The sequence below is a fragment of the Vanderwaltozyma polyspora genome, genomic scaffold (assembly GCF_000150035.1).
Source record: "Vanderwaltozyma polyspora DSM 70294 KpolScaffold298 genomic scaffold, whole genome shotgun sequence".
In the NCBI taxonomy this organism is placed as follows: Eukaryota; Fungi; Ascomycota; class Saccharomycetes; order Saccharomycetales; family Saccharomycetaceae; genus Vanderwaltozyma; species Vanderwaltozyma polyspora.
In genome coordinates, this window is record NW_001834528.1 from 1 (window position 1) to 17,779 (window position 17,779).

General features: G+C 33.2%; 5 protein-coding genes and 3 non-coding genes across 8 annotated transcripts; 6 read left to right on the forward strand and 2 right to left on the reverse strand.

Annotated features, from left to right (window-relative positions):
* Positions 1–666: 666 nt before the first annotated feature.
* SSP1 (Ssp1p) lies at positions 667–2,073 on the forward strand (the record flags this gene model as incomplete). Its single annotated transcript, XM_001642357.1, has 1 exon — positions 667–2,073. The coding sequence occupies one exon, from the start codon at positions 667–669 to the stop codon at positions 2,071–2,073; it is 1,407 nt and encodes a 468-aa protein (XP_001642407.1).
* A 127-nt stretch (positions 2,074–2,200) lies between these two features.
* Positions 2,201–5,314, reverse strand: RAD2 (ssDNA endodeoxyribonuclease RAD2; the record flags this gene model as incomplete). Its single annotated transcript, XM_001642358.1, has 1 exon — positions 2,201–5,314. One exon carries the CDS (start codon positions 5,312–5,314, stop codon positions 2,201–2,203), a length of 3,114 nt encoding a protein of 1,037 aa, XP_001642408.1.
* Positions 5,315–5,508: 194 nt separating this feature from the next.
* Positions 5,509–5,581, reverse strand: Kpol_298trna1. The gene has a single exon. It is a non-coding gene; the product is annotated as a tRNA-Val (tRNA).
* Positions 5,582–6,305: 724 nt separating this feature from the next.
* Kpol_298p3 (Tkp3 protein) lies at positions 6,306–11,309 on the forward strand (the record flags this gene model as incomplete). The annotated part of the gene is made up of 1 exon (XM_001642359.1): positions 6,306–11,309. One exon carries the CDS (start codon positions 6,306–6,308, stop codon positions 11,307–11,309), a length of 5,004 nt encoding a protein of 1,667 aa, XP_001642409.1.
* A 416-nt stretch (positions 11,310–11,725) lies between these two features.
* Kpol_298trna2 lies at positions 11,726–11,798 on the forward strand. The gene has a single exon. It is a non-coding gene; the product is annotated as a tRNA-Thr (tRNA).
* Positions 11,799–12,425: 627 nt separating this feature from the next.
* MNT3 (alpha-1,3-mannosyltransferase MNT3) lies at positions 12,426–14,321 on the forward strand (the record flags this gene model as incomplete). The annotated part of the gene is made up of 1 exon (XM_001642360.1): positions 12,426–14,321. The coding sequence occupies one exon, from the start codon at positions 12,426–12,428 to the stop codon at positions 14,319–14,321; it is 1,896 nt and encodes a 631-aa protein (XP_001642410.1).
* Positions 14,322–16,038: 1,717 nt separating this feature from the next.
* Positions 16,039–16,110, forward strand: Kpol_298trna3. The gene has a single exon. It is a non-coding gene; the product is annotated as a tRNA-Met (tRNA).
* Positions 16,111–16,953: 843 nt separating this feature from the next.
* On the forward strand, positions 16,954–17,607 carry Kpol_298p5 (uncharacterized protein; the record flags this gene model as incomplete). Its single annotated transcript, XM_001642361.1, has 1 exon — positions 16,954–17,607. One exon carries the CDS (start codon positions 16,954–16,956, stop codon positions 17,605–17,607), a length of 654 nt encoding a protein of 217 aa, XP_001642411.1.
* Between the last annotated feature and the right edge of the window lie 172 nt (positions 17,608–17,779).

The window sequence follows — 17,779 nt, forward strand, 5'->3', positions numbered from 1 at the left end:
CAATAATTTCCGTTAACACCTTTTTTTCTCAACAAATTTCTTTAAACCTTGGGTGGGTTTTTTTACATATTTTCAAACCTGGGAGGGAAATCCCCTTAAAGGGTTTTTTAGGGTGGTCATTAAAGAATTTAGATTGGGCTTTTTTGGCCCCCAATTCTAAAGTATTTTGTTTTTTAAGAGCCCCTTAATTTGATAATTTCCATAGAAGAATTCCTTTAAAATCCCTGATGTTTTAAAAAGTCAATTTTGATGGTATTATCGATTCCTTCTTCTTGTACTTTTGAACGGAGGGATTAAATTTTGCAATGGCAGGGCCAGGAATGACCCAACCACCTAAAGAAGGAAAAAAAAGAGAACATTTCGAAATATTGTTCCTCCTCCTTCAGACCTCCTTGTTAATTTTAGTAAGAAGTACTCACCTTCAGAAGAAAGTTCTCCCATGGAAAGAAGCTATTAAATAAATTTAGAAGTTGGTGGGCAAATGCTGACGCGGAAGAAGAAGAAGACAGTAATGACAGTCTTTATGATTATTCCTTTGATAAATATTACGACCAGAGGCCTGAGAAAGATATCAAGGAGTGGAAAGATATTGTTCCCAAATGGAACAATGAAAACTTTGCAAATTTTAAAAATGAATATATTAATAATAACAATATTTATGAACATATGAATTACGATAATAATTATAATAATGGAAACGTTTTTAATGGTAGTCGTGAAGATAGTACAAAGACGTTTCTTACTGGAAATATCACAAACTCTTATAATATTCCCAAATTCCCAAATTTAGCATACATCAGAGATCAAAATATGTGTGACGCAAATGAAGGTAGATTAAACGATCCCTTTCAAGAGAATTTATCAGCATCATACCAATCTTTTAAAAAACATAATCTCAATCAAATAAAGAAAAAACTATCTGCAATTGCAAGACAGAAAGAAGAAGTTGTTAAGGCAGAACAAAAATTTTTAAAAGAATTAGGCTTATGGCAACAATCGTTATCTACAATCGATAGAAACTCAATGTTTTTAATGGAAGATATTAAAGAATTATTCCAACAAGATTCTATTGCAGAGCAAAATATATCATGCAATATAAAGGGTATGGTTAAAAATTTAGAATATGTCAGTAAAAGAGAAATAGAATATAATACTGAATCAAAAAATGTTATTAATGAAATAAAGATTCTCCAAAACGTAGTCAATAAAACTGGAGAACATTCAGAAGAATCAAATTTCCAAAAGGAAAAAGTTATTGCTACCAAAAAATCTTTCGAGGTAACAGAAAAAAATTTTCAACAATCTATCTCTGTTAATATGAGAAGACTTTTCAAGGATTTAGGCATAACATACCACGATTCAATTTCTGATCTAAGGGAAGTTTGTACTGCATTTATACAAAAATCATTAAAAACATTAGAGATAATTAACATAGACAATTTTGATGAAGACCTAAACGATTTAAGAATTAAAAGAGTTCAAAAGAAGTGGTCAAAATTGCCTCCTAATCAAAAAAGAGACCCTAAATTATGGAATAACATGATGAGTGGGTTTCATGATAATGAAGATTCATTATTAAGAAACGTATATAAAGGATTACCCCAAGAATACTCACCAACACGAAATAATATAAAGTTATATCCTAAGAAAGAATTACAATCTTCTCCCCTAAATGAAAGCTTTTCTGATGTAACGACTAAAAGATTCAATCCAATTACAACGAATCAATATTTTGCTGAAAAATCACCCGAGAATCTGGAACAGGAAAATTTTGATCCAAATAAAGAAGATTCTGAAAAGTATAACAATATTGATAAAAATACCTCTCATCAAGTCGAAGGACCTCGAAAAACTTTAAATAATAATCTAAAGTTCCAAGCCAGGGAAGTTCTAACAAATGACCCAATGAAACTAAAGAAGCCAATAATGGTAGATCCTGAAAAACAATTACCCAAGAAACCATCCATGGTTATGGATGGTATAAACGGCTATATTTTAAATTTTGGAGGAGAATTCTCCCAGCAGTTGGAACAAGCCGAGGTTCATCTAGAGGAAAATAAATGGGTTGAGTGAATTTTATAGAATCATAGGTAAATGACATATGTACCAATGAAAATAGATCTCCCTAACACATCTGATAATAACGTTACCTAACAACAGTTTTAACCTGAAATATATATTACAAATCCAAATTTGTGAATTACTTTGTTCTTCTCTGTTTTAATTTTCCAGTCGCAGTAACTATTCTTTTACTCATTTTCAATCGTCTTGATTCTTGTATTAGTTCACTAGGGAAAAACTCACTCAATGTACGTTGTTGTTTTTCTGCTTTACGTTTATTGATATCTTTTATCAACGGTATCAAGATTTCATCCGACTTCTCTTGAGGCCATCCAATCTGCCTTCTCATGAATTCTCTTAACATATCTAAATCAGGAGTCCCCCATACAAATGAAGTTTTATCATGATCTACTTCAGGGTTTATATACGAATCAATTACCAACTTGCTTGGAAACTCAGAACTTAATACAACTTCATTCTTTATTAATTTTTTCCTTAAATCCTTTCTGAACTTACTATCGCTTTCTTGTTTACTTTTATCAAACATTCCTTCATCATACCACTCTTTAAATCTTTCTAAGGTACCAAAATCCGCCAGAACTTCCATGCTCAAAACAGGTCCAAGACCCTTCACACCATTTGTATAATCACTACCCAACAACAACGCCAGGTCTATCATGTTTTTCCTATCCAATGCTAGATTACTATTAATAGATTGAACATCATAAAATTCAACATACTTCTTTTCTTGGAACATATTTTTATAGATTTTTGCTCCTCCAAATAAAAACACATCACTATCGTCTGTTATAATACCATCCACTAATTTCAAAAGTAATAATTCTGCACACTGAGCTTCAGCTTCCATTGGGGCTACTATATATGGAATACCAAAACGAGATAATAATTCCTGCACTGCAATTACCATCTCTGGCGTGACTTCATCTGAATCCCTTTTATCTTTCATCTGTTGCTCAAACAGTTCATCTTCCAAAAATGTGCTAGATACAGTTTTATCAGAAATCTCAGACTGGAACTTATTGAAATCATACCATTCTTTTCTAATATTCTCCGCTATATTACTTTCTTCATCTTCTGTAAAATCATAATCAAAAATAGCAACAACTTTCTCAGAAGACTTATTGTTATTTTGCTCTTTAACGTTTGGATCAGATGTTTTTATATGATCAACTTTTGTCCATACTTTCTCTTGAGATTCTAGTTCCAATAATTCAGCCTCATCTTTGTTTTGATCCGCCTCGTAATTATTGTTTTCAGTATCACTTCCAATATCGCTGACAATCTCAACTACATCGTTTTCATTACTGTTGAGGTCCGATGTAGATGTCGTGTGTGCCTCTATCATATCGAATGCACGGGAACCTGAAACCAGAGCATAGCTACTATTATTTTGTGAATAATTTCCTCTATCTATTACTTCATCTTTATCTTCGACAAATTTGTTGGATATAAACGGATTTATTGTAGATTGATTTGAGTCACCGAACCAACTAGGTGTCTCAATAATATCATGTTCCTTTCTATTCTCTTTTATTATATTTTTTTCTGTTTTATTTTGAGCATTACTAAATAATATTGATTCATTTGCAATAGCTTTATCGAACCCAGGAATTTTACTTAATATAAGATTCAGATTTTGTTCGTTCTCACTAGGGAAAGATTTTGAAAATTCTTTATTGTTTTGTTTATGGTGCTCTTTCACTTTAAAATTTGAAGTTACTTCAGGAAGAAGCTTCTTATTTTCCTGATCTAAAATTGTACTAAGTTTCCTCTCCGAACTGTCATTCGTAACAAATTGACTTGTAAATGTTGATTTTACGCTTTCTATTTCTCCAGACATTTTTCCATTTTTACCCCCTGTGTCTTTTTTTGATTTTTGAATAGCTTCCATAAGTTCAATTTCTTCAATTTGTCTCAAGTAATCATCTTCATTATCACTTTCACTTGGTATATTTTCAATTACTTTCCTTTTAATGGTTCCAGCCAGTTTTACTGGCGAATAATCAGCATCAATTCTTTTATCTAGAAAAGCCTGACCACCAGCTGCCATATCTGGCTTTTGTACCTGATATAGTCTAGCAGCCTTTAGAGAAAAATCTTCAATCTTCTTTGTTCCATCAGATTTCAATTCAACATCTTCCCATTCCATTGACTCATCATCTTCATCATCTTCATCATCATATTTATTTTTGTTTCTTTCTTCGATGTCATTTACGTTATTTTTATTTCTTTGTGATACTAATTTGGAATCTAATTGTATAGTATTTGCATTAACTTCCCCATCATCTATTAAATGGATGGCTTTCCCGATTTCTGAACCATCATATTCTCCGAACCCCAGAGCCCAACCATGATCTGTTCTAGCTAATTTATATTCCTTATGCACTTGACCTGATATTCTATTTACCACTTCTTCATCTTCCATTTTTGAAGCCCCACCATCAGTGACACCAGTGGTATTTAATAACTTTTGCGTAAAGAAGTTCCTTCTTTTCACCATATCAATTTGAAATTTGGAAAAATCCATACTATTTGGAAATAATTCTTCTAGTTGTTCTTTGGAATATCCCATTCTCAATCTTGATTTTAATCTTAGAGTTGTCAGTATCATATATTGAGTAGCTTTCGGAAGTTCTTCAAACTCTTTTGAAGCTGGATTTATAGAATCTAAATCAATACCATTCCATTCGTCAGTAATAGAATTAACAATCTGATCGTAGTTTTTTGCAGATAGAACTCTATCATCATCTTCATCGATTTTAAATCCAGGGATATCTGGTAAATGCCATTCATCATGTGGTCTGAATATTTTATTGGAATTATTTTTAGAAGAAGCATCTTGATTGGGAATAGCATTAGGATCTAAATCCAAACCTTCAGAATGTTTCTGAAGTTGTATAGCAAGTAATTTTCTAGCTGTAGCAGCTGCGCTATCCCTTTTACCTTGCCGTTTCTCTTTTCTTTCTTGAATAGTAGCTTTCTTAAGCGCTGGTACTCCTCCATCGAATACGAATACAGGTTTTATCCCATAAAACAAAAGCTTACATATTCTCCTAAAAAAACCCACAATATGAGCATCTTTGACTGCGTTACCTTTATTATCCCTCACAGCTTTAAGAAACTGATATATCCAAATTGATGCGTCCACTGCCATTTTCTGATCATGAAGGGATTCTAACCTTACAGGTCTAGCGGTTGGACCTAAAATGTCCCATAAAGAATGGACACCCATTTCGAATTAAATACTTTATTTGTATTTGATCCTTAATTTAATGAATCATTTCTTGGTTGCTTTAATATCTAACCAGATAGTCCCTTGAAGGATTTATTCATTTTATATAATTTATAATAGATCATCTCTTAAAATTTAGAGCCTTCTAACATATAAAAAAAAAGTAAGACCTTAGTTGTGAAAAAAAACACAAATGCTCCAGCTGAGGTTCGAACTCAGGACCTTTACCGTGTGAAGGTAACGTGATAGCCACTACACTACAAGAGCATTGTAAGATGAGTTGTCTTTGTAGGTGTGTAGCCAATGCAATAGGGATGTAGATGTTTTTTGTTGTGTATTGATTCCACGTTAGTACAAGATGACAGGAATAAGGAAAGAGGATCTGTCATGATTGTTAAAAGGAATGACGCTAATAGATAACTGACATGACGTATATAAAGGGCATAGTTCCTGAAGTAAAGATATACACTTTTGTTATTAAACAGAAGACCATAGAAATCCTTATATATTTAATACTACTGTATAGTTATTATAATAGTTAATTAACCTCATAGAGCTTATAACTAGTAACCTTAAGTATTTACTTCTACGGCTTGTTTCCCTAGATAAATACTTAATACATTGATATTCAATATTCCGGATCAAACAATACAAAATAATTATTTTGTGAAGCAACTAAACAATTTGTGAAGCAACTAAACAATTTGTGAAGCAACTAAACAATTTGTGAAGCAACTAAACAATTTGTGAAGCAACTAAACAATTTGTGAAGCAACTAAACAATTTGTGAAGCAACTAAACAATTTGTGAAGCAACTAAACAATTTGTGAAGCAACTAAACAATTTGTGAAGCAACTAAACAATTTGTGAAGCAACTAAACAATTTGTCAAGCAATTAAACATTTTGTTAAACCTTAAGTAATAAGATTAACAAGATACACAACCACATACCCTTTTCATAAGTTATAAACCCAGAAGAAAACAACCAAAAATGGAAGCTTCAATCAAAGCTTTACAAGAATCAATCGAAGCATTGAATGCTAAGATGGATGAAAGACAACAAGAAGATCTTGCTTATAGAGCCAAGATCCAACAAAGTTTCGAAGCTATGAACACAATGAATACCGACTTAGCAACTAAATTATTGGAATTAAAAACCAAAGATGACGAAGAAAGAAAAGTTTTAAAAGAAGCATCAATTGAATTTACCAAGTTTCAAAAGGAGCAAGAGGAAATTAAAAAGGAAGCTAAAGAACTAGGTGTTGAACTAAAAGAAGAAAGAAAACACGCTGAAGCAATCTTGAAAATGGAAGAACAAGCTTTACAAGCAAAATTCGAAGAAGAAGACAAGAATTTAGAAAACCTTAGAGACGGAATTGCTGAAGAAGTACCAAAATACCTTCAAGAATTCAGAGGTGAAATAATTAATCAAGTGAACAACCTGATTGCCGAACAAGACAATCCAACTCAAGGGAAGATTAACAATAACGAGAAACTACAAAAGGAAAAAATACTATTATCAAAAATTAAAAAACACTCATCTTCAATCATAATTGATGAAGACAACCAAATCATTCTGGAATGCACCAAAAGATTTACTGACGCTAATCTAACACCTACAACATCGATGACAATCGATAGTATCTTTACCAAAGATAACACTTTGGCTATTCTGGAAATACAACAGGCGCTAATCAACAAAAGCGTCAAATACAGTGACTGGAGCATGTTCCTCTCACTCTGCTGCAAGAAAAACACGGCATATCATTTGAAAGACGCAAGAGGAAAGATTATGCCCTGGAAAAACTGTCTTTTAAGTATCTACAAATTTTTCAACTTCCAGAAGGCCTCTTCAATAGCAGAAGATGAAATTGTGACTCGCCAACTATCCGATGGTGACAATGTGACTATGTTCATGTTACAACTCACAGAACTGGCTAGCACGAACAGATCTACCAATTTATTTCATATCTTACTAAGAAAATTAAAAATAATTATGAGAAAGGAATTTCCTACCTTGAAAATTCCAAATTTTTCGGACTTCAACAATTACGAGGATGTAGTCACATACATCAATGAGTTTTTGCCAGAAGATCAGATATATAAAAACACAAATACACAACCTACAAAACTTTTCGCCTTAAACACGTACCAAAACAGAAATAAAAAACCTACACAGAAAACGTTCTACTATTGCAAGAATTGTACCTGTAACAAATGCAAAAATATTAACCAATACCAGAAGACCAAACCTGGTTTCTGCTTAAATTGTTCCTGTACGAAATGTACCTATACCAAATCAAAGTACTATCAACAGAGACGTCCAAACAACGAAAAAGTTACCACTAAAAAGTTCAACATAAACAACGTTGAACTCCCTCTATCCGATACAGACGATTATCTTCTACAGGAAGACGATCTTGATACACCAAATTACCATCAATCCTTTGATTCCGGGGAAGAGACCTTTTCCGAAGACGATCAGAAACTGACTGAAAACATTCTTAACAGTTATAGCGACACAAACCAACAGGAGGAACCCAACTCACATGACCCCTCTCCACGGGCATCCGCATCTATGAATTTCCTAGACCTCAACAACACAACCATCAAGCCTTCAAACCCCAACCAGACCAACTTAATCCTAGATACAGGCGCCGATGCAAACTTTATTTACTTACCAATTACCAAGCACAAACAACAAACAATCAATCCTTTCTTAATCACTATACTAGATATTATTGACTGCGCACCTATCATAGTCAAACCAGCCATAGGTGGAAAGTATATAATCGATAAAAGGGCAAGGATTAAACTACAAATAAACAACCTGCCTATCGAACAACACTTTTTTATCATCCCTGAAGAACGCAATAATATCATTTTGGGAAAACCCCTATTAAAAATTTTGAAGTACCAATTACAAGATGAACATGAATCTATCGAAATAGATGGTACACGGGTACTCATTCCACCTGTCCTTTCCACACTGACTACAGAATCTCATATACGAGTAATTAAACAAATCGATATCAAAGAACAGTTGAAAAAAGATTTCCCAGCTGTATTCGATGAAACACTTCTTAACGCCTCTGAACCAAAACACAATTATATCGCCTTCGTGAAACTCGATAACTTCCCGTACCATAAACCTAAAGCCTATTTCACAAATCAGTTACAAAAACAGGCCATTAACCAATTTATCACACAATCTCTCGAATCAAATATGATATCACCTATAGACACAGACGAAGTGGTAGCTCTTAGTCCGGTTTTTCCCATCCAACAATCTAAAGATAAGATTAGGATTATAACGGATCTGAGAAAAGTCAACACACATTTGCTGTACACACCGAGACCAATACCTCCAATACAACACATTTTTAGCAACCTTGCTAATAAAACCATTTTTTCTTCACTGGATATTCGAAAGGCTTACCAACAGATACCAATACAAGGAGACAAATTAGGCCTTATCACAGAGCTTGGCAGTTATAAATTTAACCGCTTGCCTTATGGTTTAGCTTCTGCTCCCTACTGGTGGGGTGAATTCATTCAAAATATCCTTAAACAACTACCCCAATCCAAGGACACCATAGTATCCTATTACTACGACGACCTTATCATCGCTTCTTCCACTATCGCAGAGCATTACACTACTTTAAAACACATCATGGCCCTGTTAGCAGAAAATGGCCTATCCCTCAGCTATGAGAAAATCCACATTGCACAACCCAAAGTATTGTTCCTCGGCTACGAAGTATCGCATAACCGCCTGGCCATCGATAAAGAGAAGAAAAATACCATTGCCAGATGGGTTTTACCCGAAGACAAGAAAGCCATCGAGAAATTCACCGGTTTTGTTAATTTTTTACGAAATTTCATACCAAACGCTTCTCAATTACTGGCCCCGTTCTATAGTTTTGCTACAAACAAACCATCCAATCATGAAAAACCAATTCTTCAAAAGGCTATGAAAAAGAACTTTCAACTCATAAAACAATTGATACTGAAATCTCTTACCCTCAAACTATTTGATCCTCAAGCACCCACTATTATCTATACCGACGCCAGTCTTACAGGCGCCGCCTCGATTGTACTACAACCAGAAACTGTCAACGGAAAAACCACACTATACCCAATCACTTTCTATTCACTCCGTTTCACCGACACGCAACAAAGGTACTCCACCGTCGAACGAGAATTATGGGCGGTCCTACACACTCTAGAAAAGGCCAGACTTGTACTGTCATCTAGTATTACCATCTATACCGACAATCAAGGCATCATCAGCATGGGAAAAACTGAACGTGCCACTCATCCCAGATTAACTAAGTATCTTGATTTATTAAATACCTACAGGTTAAATTGGAAATATATCAAAGGAAGGGACAACCACGTCGCAGATTACCTAAGCAGGTACGGATTAGATTCCCAACCTACATTGAATCTCGACGAATGGGAAAAATTCTCAGTCGACATTAAACTTAATGCCGTTACACACTCGGATCAACAAAGTAAAGAAAACCCAAACTTAACTCAACATACCACTAACGAACATACCCAAAAGGCTCCCGAAGAATCACGTGAACCAGCTACTGACACCACCGACCAACAGAATAACGAAGGCACACCTGACATCATACAAGATGTTCGTAATCTATCTTGGTCCCAAATTTTGGACATCCAACGTATTATTCGAGAACATTTACCTATCCCCCAAATCTACCAGGACATCATACATATCTTCACATGGGTTAACAATAATTTCTACATCATCTACCATGAACAACTCCACCACATACTTACCGATGTGGATTACATTGAAAAGGCTACTTCATTACATAATGCCTTTCATGCCAACCACCGAATCTTGGAACAGATGATGATCCAGGAGAAATTCTGGAACCCTAGACATGCCATATTGCTTTTAGATGTAATAAGAAACTGTCAACATTGTGAGATCTACCAACGCTTCGTAGACTTACCAGTCGAACTACCCAAAATGAAAATAACGCCACCACTTACCCGATGGCACCTTGACTTTGCGGGACCTTTGACAACATGGGATGATTTCCAATACTTTATAATCGCAGTAGATTATACCTCCAACCTCACAATTACAAAACCACTAATTTCACCAAATTCTAATGCCGTCACCGATATGATTCTACAAATATACAGTATGTTTGGTAAACCTAGAGCCATCATCACGGATAATGCACAAGCCTTCAGATCAGAAATAGTCGAACAAGAAGTAAAACGACTACATTTGAAATATTATCAAAGCTCGGTGTATAATCCAAGAGGAAACAGCAAAGCTGAAAGAACGATAAGGATGATTAAAAAGGTACTCATCCACTTAGAACCTGATTTGATCAACTGGCCTGCTAATTTGTATAACGCAACGAACATAGTTAATAATACTAAAATGGTCTATGGCTATGCACCTTGTGAAATTGCATTTGCTAAAACTGCTCATATCGATTACAAAAAATACCCTTGGGCACCTCGACAAGAAAGACAATGGAATAAAAGACCGAACACTGCAGAACATTTCCAAGAAGAAGAACAAGTCAACTTAGCAATATTCGGTCATAAGTTGTTACATGATGCTCGAAAGATTACAAAAGATGAACGGTCCAAAGTTCGTGAAATGTTATCTAAAGTAAGAACAGATACACAAAACGACGTGCAATACATAGTCGGAGACCCTGTTTATCGACTACGACAGAAGAATAAGAAACATGAACCCACATGGGATGGTCCCTATACAATTTCACAACAAGTTGGAAACCACACATATAAGATTAAAACCAAAAACGGAAAGGAAAGCAAATATACTTACCATAGTACAAAGCTAAGACCGGCTTATGCAGAGCAAGGCTCAGCTATCCGAACGGCAGCAGAGTACACTAGAGTCTACAACGATCAGGAACGAAAATATTACATCAAGACACTAGAAGATATTATAAATGACAAGGTTTTCAATTGACTTAACCGAAACCTTCCTTGAAGCCGCCGATATTGTATTGATTCCACGTTAGTACAAGATGACAGGAATAAGGAAAGAGGATCTGTCATGATTGTTAAAAGGAATGACGCTAATAGATAACTGACATGACGTATATAAAGGGCATAGTTCCTGAAGTAAAGATATACACTTTTGTTATTAAACAGAAGACCATAGAAATCCTTATATATTTAATACTACTGTATAGTTATTATAATAGTTAATTAACCTCATAGAGCTTATAACTAGTAACCTTAAGTATTTACTTCTACGGCTTGTTTCCCTAGATAAATACTTAATACATTGATATTCAATATTCCGGATCAAACAATACATTCTAAGCTAAAAGGTGACACACACTAGAGGGTTTGGCATACAACAAAAAACACGAATTAAAAGCTTCTATGGCCAAGTTGGTAAGGCGCCACACTAGTAATGTGGAGATCATCAGTTCGACTCTGGTTGGAAGCATTTTTTTTGAAAAACTTTGTTTTTATTTTTTCGACCTGCATTATCGGCTACTCAGGTACAAAAAGTTCGAATTAAGATCAGACTCGATTTTAATTGGGATGCGTCTAATATAATAAATAATTCGAAATTCAAGACTTTATCATCTTGATTAACTGTTTACTCTGAGATGGGATCATGGATTGATTAGAGTCAGCAACTTCTATTAGATTAAAGATCAAGCACTTGATTAGATTCTTTTTTTAACTAAAAAGAAGTTTATCTTTCTATCAAACAAGAGATACAAATAATTCACTAATACACTAAATCCATCAAATAGGCTGTATTTAAAGATAAGATAACTGATCCAAACATATATTTAGTTGTAACATTGTCAATCTATTTGTAGGTTTTATTCTGTTTGGGCTGTTTCGTTGTGATATAAATTGCGAGTACAATTTCTTTAAGATAGTACTGCTTTAAAAAATATCTCAAATCTCATCGAATGGATACTTTCTATTTGGATCTTTTTATTAGCTAAACTTTTATTTTTGTTTTAATTGGTGTTGGTAATAATACAGTAGAAGATTTATTTTAATAATTATTAATTGGAGAGGATAAAATACAATAAAATATAACAAAGAAAATAGCATGGCACATCTTTTAACTTCAAGGTTTCGAACAATTTTATTAAAGCGCCTAGGATTAATAATTTTACTAGTTGTATTTCTGAAACTAATCCATTTCCCTTTCTTGGAATCAAATGGAGGAGAAGTTGTAGAAAGAGCTAATGTTGCCTTCAGAGAGGCTTATTCTTTGTCAACCTTTCATGTAATTAATAAACTACAGAAAAATTCCCAAGAACCTCATTCTAAAAACATACTATTTCCAAAACTGGCTAATAAATTTCCTGAAGACATGACTAACGTGATTGAAAATTGGGAAGCTGAAGAGACCAGTAAAGAACAGAAATGTAGAACTATGATTGAATTGATGTATCTAATCACTCCAACTTGGACAAATGATGAAATTACAAAATTTCATAATATTGACGAATTAGATAATCTAATCATTTCATTGATGGGTGAAAGATTAAGAATATATGATTACTGTTTTATGTCAGGAAATCTTGACATAAAAAATGTATTGGATGCTAAAAGGTTAAGTTTGGATACTCCTATTGATATAAGTGATTTCCAACATAGAATGTTTCCATTTCTAAAAGAAATTAGAGCAGAAACTGAATATTTTTGGCCGACTATTACAAATTTAAGAACTAATACAACAGTTCCAATACCAAACTTTGAACAACCTCAGATGGACTTTAATCTCAATTTTTGGAAAAATTGGAGCAAAGCAGCTAGTGGAAAAGGAATAGTAATTACAATGGGAGAGAGGGATAAACCAATGTTATTTAAGTTATTAAGAGTACTAGAGTTTCAGGATAATAAATATCCGATACAGATAGTTACCTCAGGTAATGAATTATCAAGGGAATTTATAAATGAAATTCATGACGAGTTGCAAAGAATAAAACAAGATGTTTACTTGGTGGATTGTGGCTCTCTCTTAGATCCCCATTATTCTAAGGATCTCATAATTAATTTTTTGAACAAATGGTTGGCAGTAATATTTAATACGTTTGAAGAGGTCATATTTCTAGATGTTGATGTAATTCCCTTCGTAGATATGGATTATTTCTTCGATAATGAAGAGTACAAATCAAGTAATTTGCTGCTATATAAGGACAGAGTTATGTTACATGAATCAACGTATCCCCACTGTATAGATATGTTTCATGAAGTTGAACCATCAAGGGAGGAATCAGCTGTATTAGGCACAAAAATTCTGTTCGATTCAAGGACGAAAGAGTTTGATCATAATTCTCAAGTCGCCATGACATTTAGAAACTTTTTCCGGAAGCTACAGCTTCACCATGTTGATAGTGGCTTGATAGTAGTTAATAAAATGGAAAAGTTAAATGGTCTTTTATTCTCCTTTATGTTACACTTAGATGCGAAAGTGAGAAGGTGTGTGTATGGTGATAAAGAATTATTTTGGATTGGACAACTTTTCGCCGGTCAAACTTATAGTATAGATAAAATTGATAGCGGGCTAATTGGACCTGTTATAGAAGGTGTTGATGAGAAGACAAATATGAAAAAGTTTCAAATATGTGCCACCCAAATGTCCCATAGTGATGCAAATGGTGACTTAGTATGGACAAATGGTGGGTTGAAGACCTGTAAAATAAACGATGCAGCTAAGTCAGATTTCTTGAATACACCTGATTACTTCACTGATAGGTATGAGACAGAAGAAGTTCTACGAAGAATTTATGAATCACCTTTGATGATAGAAGGGCTCATTATTCCAGATGTTAAAGTTGAATCGTGGTTACAGATAAGAGAATGTGCCAACTATTTTTACTGCGCAAGTGCGCTGTTTAGTGAAACAGATACTTCGAATAATGTTGGGCAATTCAAAAAATTCGATGAACAAGAAAAAGCCAAATTCAATAAAATTTCAGAACTTTGGAACAGTTGATATAAATAATGTAAAATTTCCCTTTTGAACAATATGTTTCGATTATAGTTGATTAAAATTCAATATATCAACTGTGCCTACTAATAGAAACCCATTATCAAACTTGTGAGTAATTATATTGGTTATTTGAAACTACTAGTTTGGAGGAAACAGTGATTAAATGAAATAGCGGATAAGCTTTAAAATGTAACGTGGAATGATTTCCATATGAATTGGTCTGGAACATCAAAGTTTAATCGCAACTTTGATTGAGGTAAAGGAACGAAAGAGTACCTAGGGCGAGATATCCTTCCTGAGAGATGCATTGTTATTGTCGATTTTTTTTAATCTAATAGCTATTTATTGTTTATGTTGCCAAAGTTTTTTAATGTAACAAATTACAGAGTAAAGCCATAATCATTTTATCAAATTTTGGACGGGCTGGGATGGTTCTCTTAAGATCTCAAAAAATTGCATTAGTGAAATCATCTCGAAGTAATGTTTTACACTCGATATTTACTTCAATTGAGTGATCCTTAAAGAGAAAAGATTATGTATGATTTAATTAGATTGTGTTATTTGCATATGTCAATTATTGCTTTGCTACAATTTTGTGCAGAATAAATGATCAATTAAATTAGTCATATTATATACAGGATTCTCTTGTTAAGCGAGAGTAATACATACCCTTAGTAGAGGTTATTTTGTAGAAATAGGAAGCAGGATCACACCCCTTTAAGAATTGAAAATGCTAAGCTCTCAAAAGAAGGGAATGTATTGTTTTAGTATTTCCTGGATAAATATAACTGACAAATAATATTTTGGACGTTTTTTAAATGTATCTACTCTATTACTATTTTTGGTCAATGTTGGTGATTAACTACATATATATTATACTTAGACAATTGATATTAGATTATATGTTTATTTATTACTTTGCTCTTCCAAATTCCCTTCACTACAATGTAGATTAATGAATTTGTAAACTTTCTATAATTAACGCCAGGTTTCTTAATATACAATTATCAGAATCTATATAGCTTCTAAGCTTTATGAAAAGCATATATACATTAAATAGGTACAACAACGTATTCCAGAGGTTTTTGAGTGGTAACTTGCTCTCCTTCTTGTAAGAGAGTAGTCTATATAACATGAGCAGTTTTATGTATTGGCACAGAAAATTTGTTCCTTTTATATACTGTAGAAATTTTCAAATACATACACCTCGTGAATAAATAAACTATAACGACTGTAGAGAATCAGAGGGTTGTGGATTCTTTACAGAATCGTTAATAATAGTAGATTGTTTAGTTGTTTGCAAGGACATTCTTAATAAGTTGATATTGATCCCGTGTATTAAAGTATAAAATATACACATGGGAATATAGTACATATGATAAGTGTCAATTAAGATCTTACCAGACTTTATATACAATGTTTAGATATTATTGACACGTCAGAAGCAAATACTTTCGTATTATAAACATTTCTTTATCCCTTATTAATAATGATGTTTCATATAATTCTTCACCCTTATTAATATTGAATTAATGAGTATGACTTTACGTCATCTTATAATTTCTGACAACGACAAAATATTTAACCCATAGTACCCAGATGAAAGTTTTAGCAACGATTCCAAGGTCGATAATCCAATTAAACTTTTTATATGCATAAAAAATTGAAAATAATATTTATATTATTGGCCTAAAAAGCACGAATATTCAACAAATTAGCAAGCGCCGTGGCGCAGTGGAAGCGCGCAGGGCTCATAACCCTGATGTCCTCGGATCGAAACCGAGCGGCGCTAATTTTCTTTTTTAATATTTTTTATAAAAATCTCAATAATGTCACTTACAAATTGTCTTCAACAAGACTTTTTTATGAAGGTAAATGCTTTTTTATTTATCAAATATAATTTAGTTTATTAGTCACTTAAAAGTGTCTGCTTATCTTACAAAAGTTATTAATCTCATTGTCATCGGATATTACAATCGTTCTTAGGACTAATTTCTTGTATCTCCTATAAGCTACTTGTATATGAAACTAAGAAAAAATGCATGGTAATAAATTATAGGTAATAACTATGACCTTTGCATTTCTAGTTCCAGTTAACACTAAAAACGTAAGATTTTATACATTATAAGAAATTTGTTTATATTAACTTAGATATATATTAATGTTTTGACTTCTTTAAAGTGAAATGAAAGAGCAAATATAGGCCCTAAAATATAAACTTTACAGAAAACTTCAAATACCCCTTTTTAGAGAACCAAAGCAAAATCAGTACACTTACATACAGTTTAATGGCGTCTATTAATGTCAATCTTGCAGTCATTAACAAATTTTTTGTTCCTTTTTATTGCTGACAGCAAATGTCAGTTATAGCAAAAAACTGAAAGAATGAAAAATGAGAAACCTGCGTATGTGCCGTTAAGAAGCTAAAATATTTTGCTATAAGTACTTTTTGAGAAATAAATTTCCATTGTTGCTATTATATTATTTAAATATAAATATAAATGGGATCTCCTTTTAACATCAGAAGCTTTTAAGGAATCCTTTTCCGTAAATTTAAAAATTCCAACTAGTTTAGTTAATTAAGAAGCTGGAAAGAAGTCAATTTTGAACCCAAAGAAAATTTAATTTTGTCTTAATGAAACTAATCAGCTTCAGTTTTTATGCCCTTTATTTAATTTCATTTCACCAAGTGACAGGTTTATTTTTTACAAATACCTTAAATAAAAGTAGTACCAATCTATTAGAAGCTTATGAAAGAGTATTAGTTTTAACCTACAAGAATGTACCAAATTCCAATAGGGACTTATATTATTTGTTTGATGAATTTAAAGAACTTAAGAAAAATTTATTTGAGGCAAACCAAAAATATAAATATAAGCCACATATAAAATTAGCAATGTCAGTTTTATATGATTTAAAAGCCAAACAAGTCAAAAGCAGCAAACTACATACAGATTATATTTCTAAACACATTCAATCAATGAAAAGTGCCTTAAATAAGTTGATATATACAACACATTGGAATTTTGATCCTACACAATCAAATTTTGATAATGTATCAGAGGATTCTAAAGAAAGGGCTATAAATCTTTTAGCGCAATGGTTAGAAAAAAAGATTGAACAAACGGAATCTCCTCCTATAGCTGAACAACCTACAGCTAATCCTCCTACAGGCAATCCTCCTACAGGCAATCCTCCTACAACTAATCCCCCAACTCGCAATCCATTTGGTAACAATCCAATCTTTGGGAATCAAAATCAAAACCCGATTGACCGGGAAAACGCCTAAAACCATGGCATGAATTTTACATGGTTGCCAACAGGAAGGAAAGGGCCCAAACTTGAAGTTCAGGGATTGGCAGGTTTGCCAATTCGGGAAAAGAAAGTGGTTATTGAATTCTGGGATTTGGGGCCCTTTAAGACACTTGGAGAAATATTCCACCCCAAAAGAGAAACCTCTC